Source organism: Anopheles darlingi, chromosome 3 (genome assembly GCF_943734745.1).
Source record: "Anopheles darlingi chromosome 3, idAnoDarlMG_H_01, whole genome shotgun sequence".
NCBI classification, from domain to species: domain Eukaryota; kingdom Metazoa; phylum Arthropoda; class Insecta; order Diptera; family Culicidae; genus Anopheles; species Anopheles darlingi.
Window position 1 is genome coordinate 35,938,439 of NC_064875.1, and position 11,589 is coordinate 35,950,027.

Below are 11,589 nucleotides of genomic sequence, written 5' to 3' on the forward strand. Positions count from 1 at the left end.
ATATGTTCCTATAAAAATAAATTGGGTGGTTAATGAGGTATCACTATTCACGTACATCAATATTTAACTATTACAAACAGGTATATTAAAATTTCACGAAAGTAGAATGTTTGTTATAAACACAACTCTTTACAAAATTCATGCAATTCATTGAAATATTTTTTAATTTTTTGTGCAGTATTAAATTAATTTAAATAAATATGTTTTTCTCTTCTATACACCTGAAAAAGACAAAATAAAATTCAGAACGCAAACAGCACTTAAATGTTTAAAAAAAACATTTGAAATAAACGTTTAAGTATGGAATAAATATATTGCTGATGTTTAAATTCATTAAGGAAATGTCGACGACGACTTGATATTTTTAAGCGTTTGTTTGCTAGTAAAATGAATTTCTCAGTTATGCTACAAAAATACCTTATTATTGGCAACAGCATAATTATAAACAATACCGATAAAACCGGTTATGAAGCAGTAGCTTAAGTTACCAGTTAGAAAAACTACTACCGATTTTAACCGGTGATGCTTCAAGGCATTTTTACCCTAAGGTAGATTATGGGCAACAATTTGATATAGTTCATTAAGTATGAGGCTATAAACTTGTAAAGCTACGTTAAAGTATGAGTATAAAGCTATGTAAAGTATGAAATTGGTTTTGGTTTTGATATTTGATTATTCACAAATCCGCGTCATCCGGCCACCTACACTAAGCCCAAAACGTAGCACCAACACAATATCGAAGCGGCCAGGCAGCAAGTTGAATTTCGTACTTTCATTGTTTTCTAATTCTTCCTTCTTGCCTAAGTCGAACGATCGAAAGGTCAAAATTGTGTACCAACGAATAGTTAATAAGTTAATAGAAAAGTTAATAACAGGCGATTCTTTTAAAACGTCATGCGATAGCAATTCATTTGTAGAGAGCTGAAGCAATGAGTTTTTTTGTTTCAGTATTCTACACAAGAGTATTACTGGACTAGTACTTAAATAGAATGTCTTTTTCAACACGTATGACTTTTTATGCTACATCTGAGAAAACTGTTCAGTTTGCAGCGCGCGCACGCTCCGCATAAATTGTCTAGTAACAAGTAAGAAAGCAAGCGGCGGATCTCTGGTACTACACCTTTCGGACAAATACACAGATCCGATATAACGCCAACCCCGCGACCTATAGTGAGCTCTATAGTGAGACATCATCTCAGCAAGGAACAAAGCGACCGGAAAGTTGCACAAATACACACGAAAAAAAAAACAATTTAATTACATTACATTCGGCACGGCTTACAAAACTCTACACATAAGCACGGGCCATCGAAAATTGGCAATTTAAATATTTTCATACTTTCGGTACGGCAGATTTTTACGGGAACCGATCAATTCATAAACTCATTTTTAACCAAATATTCTTTGCTTTACGACAACGACGATCACGATCTTCCGATGTACAATGAAAAAAAACGAAACCTTACAACACGAAACACTTAATCTAATCGAAGCATCACCCTGCGTATATTAGAAACTCGATTGATAACTCTTTGCTCGCCACTTGCATTCGGTAATTTTTGGATTAGTAGCGACAAACAGTAATTTCACATTCTTACAACGAACACACTCCCGTTGGCCAACGCCAGCAACTTTCTCTTAATTTTCGGTAGCCATTTTGAAAATGTTTGTGCACTGTTAGACAACCCCCAACGACCCAAGGGCAAATTATCTCTATGCGCAACTTACGCACCAAAGACCAGTCTCTATCTTCGTTCTCAAATGCCTTTATCTTTAACGTTTGTATAATAAAACATTAACCAAAATCAAACGAACGCTCAGCGCTCGCAAAACAAACGAATTCCTTCGAGTACAGCTATTATTCTATAGCTGTAATCATTCACTCGGCATGCGCGGCAAATTCAAGTCGCGTCTCAACCCAATGAAAGTCTAAAGACTGGGTCCACACTGCTCGCTGCAACACATCTGCATCGGTAAACTAACCTCCCTCACGGTGAGCTACTGAGTGACCGAAAAATCGCTGTTTTACTGGTAAAATGTAGCTTTTCCACCCCTCCCATTCCCTAATGCATTTATTTACGTTTCCACATATTTTTATGTAGGTTTGTTTATCTAAAAGTGATAATTAACGATTTTTTTCGGTCACTCACGATGAGTGAGGGGGCCCATTTCAGTCATTACCATCGATTTGTTCGGTCTCTCAGTAACTCAACGTACGTGGTGGGGACCTATTTTAGTCTTTAGCCTGTATTTTGGCCCAAGCGCGTTTCAAAGCAAAATCGGCTTCAATATGCCCTTCTCCGGCTGAGAGCAAAAAAATCCTATTCGCTAGATTTTTCTGATTTTGGCGTTGGACTATTGGATTGTATCAGTTTTAATCCGTGAATTGTGTCTTTGGCTGGTCTAGGGCGGTTGTTCTTTATTGGAAGAGTAATCCTTCTGAAAGTCTTGGCAAATAATCGATTAAGGTTCTATCGACGTGAAAGTTGTAAAATCCGAAATCATACCAGTTGTGATTTGGTCGGTCGACTTCTGCTTTTGGTCGACTCATACGGACGCCTCGTCGTTATTCATTAAAAGATTCATTCACTGAAGTGCTTTTGTTGCATGCGACAGTCATTGTAAGTAAAAGTATGATTTTTTTTAGCTTTTCAACATTTAATACCCAATACTCAAGAACTATGCATTCAGATATACTCTGGTTGCATGGTTGCTTGCGATGATTTTTACATGTTGAATTTCTGGTTGATTGGTCGAATATTGGTTTTCTAGCACGATATAATTAACATTTACCTATACATGCGGCTAACAAAGGAAATTGTCTTAAATAGTGTTTTCCTGCTGATTGACGTGGTTCATGAGGTCACCAAGAGAAGGAAAAGATTTTTTAATCTGGAATTGGTTGGTTCTAACCTCAACCAAAGAAAGTCCATCGTGTCAGAAAAAGGTGTATGGTGGTGTTGGTTTCACCTTCCGCCTATTTACATGGGAGTTTCAACATATGGGAAAATATTTTTAAGCCATGGAGAATTTTTTCGATGGTATAGAAAAAAAGATGCCAATATATGTACGTATATATAAAATGAATATATATATATATATATATATATATATATATATATATATATATATATATATATATATATATATATATATATATATATATATATATATATATATATATATATATATATATATATATATATATATATAGATTGGATATAAGTGTGTTTGTTCGGTGGTGTCGTGTCGCGCCTACACAACCACTATTACGTGTAATAGCGAAAAAATTGAAAATTAAAATTCGACGCACCAATTCAAATAGCAATGTGATTCTTTGTTTTTTCTTGCATTTTTTTAAATCATTCTGAACCATGCGAGTTTATTGTAGTAGTGTGGAATCACTTTTTTAGTTTTTTACACAGTTAAAAAAATACTAAATGTACAAAAGGCAAAATTCAAAATCAAATGTTTCATTGTGTTAGTGAGAAGATAGAACCCATGAAGGTAGTAGTGTGTACAGCGAATTGCAGAAATTAACAAAAAAGCTCGTGAATCCTTCCTTATCGAGGTTTTTTTTCTTTTCACGAACAATTCGCGAAAACAAATTGTATATTATTAGATCATTGCTTTTTCATCGGTATCAGGTTTATCAGGCTTAAATTACTCCTGTAATAGGAAATCCTGAAAAAAATGAGCATTATTGAATTCTTTATAAAATTGGTTGGTATCAATTGCAATTGTTCCGAGCTGTTGGTCAATTTAGTGTTTGCATTGATTGGTGCTGGAAATGGTAAGAAGTGTGAGCTTCAAATTGCGGTTACGACGATGGGCTTTCTCAATGGTGTTGCTTTATTACCGTTATTTGTAACCAATTTTTTTTTTCGTTCGTTTCTCGAATCATGCGACGGTAACATCGGAAATAATTGAATTGAATATAGATTAAAAGATTTATTTGTTTAGATTCGTGGATTGATATATAGATTTATTAAATTAATCTATTGTTAATTCTTTCTTTATAGAAGTAGTTTTTTTCTTGATAGTTTCAAAGCGAATAGTTTTAAAGTGAATTTCATCAATATTAAAAGTAGGTGTTGAATTCACTTGTTAAATCAGTTATGAATTAATTGATAGTGTGTGTGTGAGAGAGTTTGGCAGAAATGGGACAGTATGACTTCTTATTATAATAGTTTAATTATTTTATCTATTTCAGTTAGAATTTCAAGTGTTGGTGATATTGAATTGTGTTAATCGTGTTTCGTGTTAGTTGCTTTTTACCGTTGCACCTAACAAGCGCGCCCACACGTGAATACGATACAGTCCACAGAGAAGTCACACTATCATCTACTACCTAAATCACCGCCTACACGCGGTTGCAGCGACAGTAAACTTTCTTCGTTCATCATTCCCGGAAAAATTGACAAACGTGTTATTCAACTGCCGGTGGTTGGGTTGAGGAGTGCATATCCCACTGCTGGTGCTTCGCCAACCTTCAAAACGGAAGATCTACGGCAAACGGGGACAGAGTCTCGCGCCACGGGGAGGGACAATCAAATCCCCCCCGCTAGCCGACGCTGGGTCCCTCCATCCCTGAGACCGCATCATGGACTCACCGAAGAAGCCAGAATTGATTCGATTTTCCGAAAAGTAAGTATCATAGCATAACTGTTACAATTTTCAGTGAAGTGGCAATTTTCCACTACTTTAAATTATGTTTCATCAGTATTAAGGCTATTGACTTATGCTGCAATGCTCTTGTTCACAGGTACGCGGTATTTTGAATAAACTTACACCCGAAAAATTCCAGAAACTTAGCGACGAGCTGTTGAAATTAGATCTTAACTCTTCAAAAATACTGAATGGAGTTATTCTTCTGATATTCGACAAAGCCTTGGATGAACCAAAGTACTCGTCTATGTATGCACAACTGTGCAAACGCATCGAAAAAGAATTAGAGACCGATATCGATAAGAACAAATCGAGCACATTTTTACAGATTTTACTGAACGTTTGTCGCGATAAGTTTGAAAATCGCGTACAATACAGTGAAAAGATTATTAATTCGGAAAGCACACTTACCGATGATTTGGAGGAGAAGAAAAATGTTGCAAAACAGAAGATATTGGGCAATGTTAAATTTATCGGTGAGCTGTACAAGTTGGATATGTTGGCCGAGCCACATCTGCACAAGATGCTCCGCTCCTTGTTTACAAACAAGTCCAGCTCGACGACGGAGAAAAATTGTGAGGACATGGAATGTTTGGCCCAGCTTATTCGGACATGCGGAAAAAATTTGGATACAGAGTTGGGAAAACAGCTGATGGATCAATACTTCGATCGGATGGAGCAATATTCACATTCGCCAAAGTTTCCACCGCGCATCAGATTTATGTTGCGTGATCTTATTGAATTGCGCAAAAACAACTGGACCCCGCGGAAAGTAGCCCTAATAGAAGGGCCAGCACCCATACAGGAGCTGAACCATGACGACGATGTTCTTCCACCATCGTTGAATCACCTGCGAAACCGCGACAGGGATTATCGGAATAACGACCGTAGCGAGCAGCGCGATTGGATCAGCAAATTTTCACTGAATCTACAGCACATGAACGATGGATTCAATTTGATGAGTGTATCCAGTCCATCCACGTTGCTGCCTTCTAGGTAAATTCAGGGTTTTATGCAATTATTTCGAGCACTTGCCATATGTGTCATATAATATATTTTTTAAAATCATTTTTCAACAGTTACAATCATTCTTCAAATGGTTACGGTAGTCGTGATCATCGCGATAACGGTGGTGGTGGTAGCAGCTACCGGATGCACAATAATCGCAATAATCAGAACAGCTACAACAATAGTCGCTATAATAAACACAACCATCACCACCATGGCGCAAGTGGAGGCGGTGGTGGTGGTAGTTTAAGCAGCGGGTCAAGTGCAAATTCGCCCTTTGGAAACATGAACATGATGAACAATAAGGATTTGGCTCCGCGATTTAAGCGGAATCTGATGACTCCGCCGCAGAACTCTGTTGAAGAGCTCCAAATGCGACCAACGCCCAATAGCCTGCTTTTCAAAGCGAATATGAACATAAAGACGCATCTGCCACTATCCTCTCCTATGGGAGGAAATGCTGTTGGTGGATCTGCCAGTAAGGTAAACTACAATGCTCAGTCTCTTAGCGAGTATCCCTCGCCACATATGGGTCGCACTTTGTTGAGCGAACAGCGCAATGTAGGCCAAAACAATGGAGCCTCTGCAATCAACGGCAATTTGATTGGTAGCGGTACTGGTCCAATGAACTTTGTTAGTCCACAAAGAAACTCATCATTAGGTGCTTCTGTTAGGACACCAAGTACAACGGTTGACGATAGTATTTTTAGTTCTGGAGAACTAATTGGTGGTGCTAACAATAACCCGTCCGCCACTAATCACTTCAATAGTGCATCACATACAGGAGGGCCTCGCGGAATGGTTCAACATAGTGGTAATAATCAATCCAATCCCCACCAACATCAATTGCCAAATCACTGCAATAACCAGAATCAACAGCAACAATATTGCCATTCTGGCCTGGGAAACAAGGCTGGAGCAACAAAATTTAGAGATTCGCAATTCGAAAACTTCTGTATGGACGGAAACAATTATAACCATCTACAACATACAATCGTGCCGGAAGAGCATATGCAACGAGCATTGAGCCATGACAGCATCGGATTACATACATCTCCCAATCCTCCAGATGTGCAAGCTAAATCCACAAAAGAACAAGCCATCGTTAGTAAATCAAGTTCATCAGAGACCAAGACGGAGAAGAAAAACAAACGAGAGAAAGGACCAGGCAAAGAAGAGTATATGAAACGTATCGTAGCATTCGTCAATGATGTTCTGTTTGCAAATATAGAGCAACAGATTGCAGAGGAAAAACAGCTACATCAGTTTGTAAAATCACAGGAGAAAGTTCATAGTTCCGATGTAGAGGAAACTAAAACATTACTGAAAAAGATTTTAGTAGAGGTTGTAGGTAAAACGAAACAACCAGAGTCTTCCTGTATTGACGCCATACCTGATATTGCTAATGAACAAACCAACAGTGTTGGAAATGGTGTAACCACGATCGATACTGATGCAAGCAACCGTATTACAGAATATTCTGCACATTCAGAAAAAAAAATCGAAAATAATGAAACCAACATTAACATGGGTATTGAAACTTCAGAATATGTTCATCATAAAGAGAAAACGGACGTTGATTTAATGTCAAAAATAGAAAAAGAAAATGAGGCAATCGGGAAGGTTGTCATCGATAAAAAGAATGAAGAAACAACCAGCTTCGTCAATGTAGTAAATCCTGCTTCGGTAATTATTGGATACGAAATGCAACAAGCACATGTGCCCACAGTAAAGGACATTAAAGAACAAAATGTAACATTAATGCATAAGCTGATACGCGAATTTTGCGATTTAAAGATACCAGAAAAGTGTATGCGCGAAGCCATTATTAAAATATTGAATGAAGTACTTGATCGTGGTGATGCTTATCAGGCAAAAACAATCGAATTCCTCCATTCGTTAAAAAATGAATCGAAAATATCCAGTGGTACCGCGCTGGAATCGTTCCGAGCAATCATCAACGGAATGAGCGAAAAGGAGAAAACTATCCCGAAAATTACCACTATCGTAGCGTCACTGTTGGCTAGAGGAGTAACTGTCAATCTATGTCAGTTGACAGACATTGCTAGTTATGCAGAAAACGGACAACATTATCCGCTTTTTTTGCTGGTCTTGCAACAATTGCATAAGCAACATGGTCGCACAGCTCTTTTGGAATTATTCCGTAAGAGTGATGTGGATCTCATGTCCAGCCTCCCAGAAAGCGACCGTAGCAAAGACCGCATGGCAGAAATATTGGAGGATCGTAATCTTAGCTTCTTATACCCGTTACTTCGAGTGCAATCGGAACTATGGAAACAAATTCAAGCAGACTCAAATCCGCAACAGTTTTACAAATGGATCAAAGAAAATGTGGAACCTGGTTGTTATGCGGACTCAGGGTTTATCACCGCAGTCATGACAGTACTTTTGAAATACATTGACCAGGTTCGTGACTTTTTGTTGTCGTGAAGGGGTTTAGGGAAGTTTAATTGGCATTATTGTTTCTTCACAGGAAACCGACAAAATGAAGGAAGAGAGGAAACGCGTAGAGAAAGAGAAGGAAATATTAGCTAAGTACTGCCCGGTGTTAAATGCTTTCCTGAATGGATACTACGATCGACAACTAACTGCAATCTACGCAATCCAAGTTTATTGGTACAATATTGGATATCCGAAAGGTAAAATCTTGTCTGGATATCCGAAAGGCAAGACTGTTGACATTGCGGGCTCTATTGAATAATCTTTTGTCGAAACAAACAAACAATCAATCATGTTATCAACAATTTTCAGGTGTTTTACTTAGGTGGTTCCAAGAGATGTACGAGTTGAGTGTGATCGAAGAAGATGCATTCTTGCAGTACAAAGAAGATGTGAACGACATCTATCCTGGGAAAGGAAAAGCGTTATTTCAAGTCAATCAATGGCTTACATGGCTAGCCGAGGCTGAAGATGAAGATGACGAAGAGGAGGATTAGAGAGCAGCTAGATAGATCACCACGACAAGTATGAAATGTTCGCATCTTATGTCGAATGCGATATCTTATGCCTATATCTTTGCTCTGCAAACCGCAACGTATGAGATAAGGTCGCATATTCGTTTTCCAGACATCTTAATTAATCCTTATTTTCTCTTTCAGAAATGCGTGGTGTGATTGGCATTGTATTCTCCATTTATTTTCAATAGCCACAAAAATCAGAAATTACCGGACAAATTAAGGACTGATGTAGTTCAAACGGTGTTTATATTTAGTTTTTCATTTTATAAAATTTACTTCAACTATCCGGTAAACATAATTACGTGATGTGAAATGATTATTTTCTTTTGCGCAAATTCTAGAAAATTATGTTAACTAGAAAACTTACATATATGGTAATTTTTATGCATATATTCTCATACACAATTAAACGGAATAAACGCACTCAGTAGTAGTATACATGCTGTTCTTTTATCTCAGAAGCAAACGAAATTTGGGGATATATTAGAAAGGGCCGTAACAAACGAGCGTTAATACAACACAAAAATAACTCATAGCTAATGCAGTCAGCAGGTGAAGCAGGAGGCGAAACACTTCCAATATGGCGACCTGCAGAGGCACACACCTCTGCAGGTCGCCATATTGGAAGTGTTTTGGCGTTCCGGTGCTCAACAAAGTCACGTGGGTTCGAAGCAGAAGAAGACACTGCAAAGTTCAATGGTAGAATGGTTGTTTGGGGTGGAAGGGGGGGGGGGGGTTGCGGGGGGTTGTGTTTCACAGACAAGGCTGTATAGAACTGGCGTAAGAAAATGTGATGAATAAATATTACAAATTGATACTCAATCATTTATTAAGTTTTCAATTTATTATTCATTCTAAAGGAACGAGTATTATGTGTATTGTATTATAAACTGACCCAATTTTTGGGGTTTTGAAGGACATTGGTCAAGACTGCCTCTTCTGTTCCTTCCTCGGGTATGTTCATGTATTCCCATTTCTATAAGCAAGAAAAATTAGAAAAATGGAAACTTGATAACAACCACAAACTATTTTCTTGGTCGGAGTGAGCGCAGGATATACTTACCGCAGTGAGAGGCAAAGACATGAGAATGCTTTCGAATCGCGCCCCTGGAGTGTGGAGACCGAATTTTGTTCCACGATCGTAAATTAGATTAAACTCAACATATCGACCGCGACGCAATAGCTGCCACTGTCTTTGTCGATCGCCGTATGCGTCGTTCTTATGTCGTCGAACTAGCGGCAGATAGGACGGTATAACCGAATGGGCACAAGAAGATACAAAATCAAACACTTTTTCAGCGTTAGGAGCATCTAAATCATCGAAAAAGATTCCTCCAACGCCACGGCTTTCATTTCGATGGGGAATGAAGAAGTATTTGTCGCACCATTCTTTATAATTTGAATAGTAAGATGGATCATGTAGATCACACACTTCTTTCAATATGGTATGAAAATGTTTTGCATCGGCCTCGTTGAGATAGTAAGGTGTAAGATCAGTGCCACCGCCAAACCACCATTGTTTCTGTCCCTTAGAATCAGTCACCTCGAAATAGCGATAGTTGAAGTGTATAGTTGGTACCATAGGATTACGTGGATGGATTACGGAGCTTACTCCGATAGCGAAGAAGGGCAACTCCCCTTCAGCCAATTGCTTGCCACGAGATCGCATCTGCTGAATAGCCCCCTTTGGTAGGTTACCGTGTACCACGGAAATATTTACACCGGCTTTCTCAAAAATGTCACCATCCTGTAATACGCAAGTAATACCACCACCTCCTTCTTTCCGTTCCCATCGATCAACGACAAACTTTCTCCCAAATGATTCTTCAGCTTCCAATGCACGACAGAAATCATGCTGGATTTTCATGACCAGCTCTTCCATGCGATATTTCATTTCATTACGATGGGTGTTTAATATGCTCATATCGGTGATCGGCTTTGCCATGTATTGTGATGCATAAGAAAAGGTGTTCGTCGAAGAGCCTGTCATATAAACTTTGTTGCTATCCAGTATATAATATGCTACCAGACCTATGCCGCCGGCACATGCAGTGCCCGCTATCAACCTGCAATCATAATGCGCTGCATCAGATGGATGGATGGTTATTGGAACGCCTATCACCGAACAATCATTCATACCTCATCACTGACCACGTAGTAGGGCCGGAGTTGCTTCCACTACGAGAATGCAATTGTCGAATCAGAAGCCGGTTAAGATTTTTACGCAAAAGCTGACAAATCATGACTTTATATATTAGTATATATCAGCAACACAAAGTTTGGGAGCACTTGCAACCTGCAAACGTGTAAAATTATCTGTTTTAACCAAAGTAATACGCCACACGAAGTGTAAAGCATAGGCCAGACCAAGGTACTTTAAAAAGACAGGTAGCTTCTTAACCGCTTTGACAGGTCACCATTTTCAATTTGTTTGACATTCATAGCAGGGCGCCCATATGACCATGAGAAGATTTTTTCTATGGCCGTGGCCACACGGGGCGAAAACTCTAGCGCAAACGAAAAAATTAATGCCAAAACGGTTTCGCTTAACCCTTACACGCTGTCAAATTTTTATACGTCCGCGGACATTTTCGCTGAACCCTTGACGCTATCAAACGCTTTATTTACGAAAATGTAGGTTCTTTTTTGTATTGTTTTTGCATTTTTAATATAAATATAACAGAAACAGCAACAAAATCGTTAAAAACTGCAAAATTTATTAGGAAATCAACTTCAGCGGCCAAAACACAGATGAAAACAATACGTTTGACATTTCGGCATAAATTTTCGGGGTTTTACGCCTGCCACACGAAGCGAAAACATTTTGGCATTAATGTGCAAATTTGCGCGCAAATTTTCGCTCCGTGTGGCAGCATCTTATCACTCACTATGGAAAAATTTGCTGAGCTTGTTCGCCGCCATACTGAGAAGGAAG

At 38.6% G+C, this 11,589-nt stretch overlaps 3 protein-coding genes across 14 annotated transcripts in view; 1 reads left to right on the plus strand and 2 right to left on the minus strand.

The window, feature by feature from the left end:
• Positions 1-1,882, minus strand: part of LOC125956006 (LIM domain-binding protein 2) — an 8,125-nt gene extending 6,243 nt beyond the window's left edge. For 4 of the 10 annotated variants that reach the window (XM_049687425.1, XM_049687424.1, XM_049687423.1 and 1 more), the window contains exons 1-2: positions 1,733-1,882; positions 1-8 (exon numbers count right to left, since the gene is read on the minus strand). The exon at positions 1-8 is cut by the window's left edge and continues 325 nt beyond it. The gene's annotated coding sequence lies outside the window, so the exon portion shown is untranslated. Of the gene's footprint in view, positions 9-1,261; positions 1,285-1,339 lie in introns of those variants that run through there. The other 6 variants (XM_049687416.1, XM_049687420.1, XM_049687419.1 and 3 more) reach the window with 6 other exon arrangements.
• A 2,419-nt stretch (positions 1,883-4,301) lies between these two features.
• On the plus strand, positions 4,302-9,092 carry LOC125956003 (uncharacterized). 3 transcript variants are annotated; one of them, XM_049687412.1, is made up of 6 exons: positions 4,302-4,647; positions 4,766-5,664; positions 5,748-8,103; positions 8,171-8,336; positions 8,449-8,731; positions 8,796-9,092. In XM_049687412.1, exons 2-5 carry the CDS (start codon positions 4,916-4,918, stop codon positions 8,631-8,633), a joined length of 3,456 nt encoding a protein of 1,151 aa, XP_049543369.1. In that variant the 5' UTR covers positions 4,302-4,647; positions 4,766-4,915; the 3' UTR covers positions 8,634-8,731; positions 8,796-9,092. The 3 variants fall into 3 exon arrangements, with proteins under 3 accessions (XP_049543369.1, XP_049543368.1, XP_049543367.1); XM_049687411.1 differs by lacking the exon at positions 4,302-4,647 and having other exon boundaries at positions 4,778-5,664; positions 8,449-8,670; XM_049687410.1 differs by lacking the exon at positions 4,302-4,647 and having other exon boundaries at positions 4,778-5,664; positions 8,449-8,661.
• Positions 9,093-9,446: 354 nt separating this feature from the next.
• Positions 9,447-11,042, minus strand: LOC125956007 (oxygen-dependent coproporphyrinogen-III oxidase). Its single transcript, XM_049687426.1, has 3 exons — positions 10,794-11,042; positions 9,718-10,720; positions 9,447-9,630 (listed from the first exon to the last, which is right to left on the minus strand). The coding sequence occupies exons 1-3, from the start codon at positions 10,895-10,897 to the stop codon at positions 9,538-9,540; spliced, it is 1,200 nt and encodes a 399-aa protein (XP_049543383.1). The 5' UTR covers positions 10,898-11,042; the 3' UTR covers positions 9,447-9,537.
• Positions 11,043-11,589: the final 547 nt, after the last annotated feature.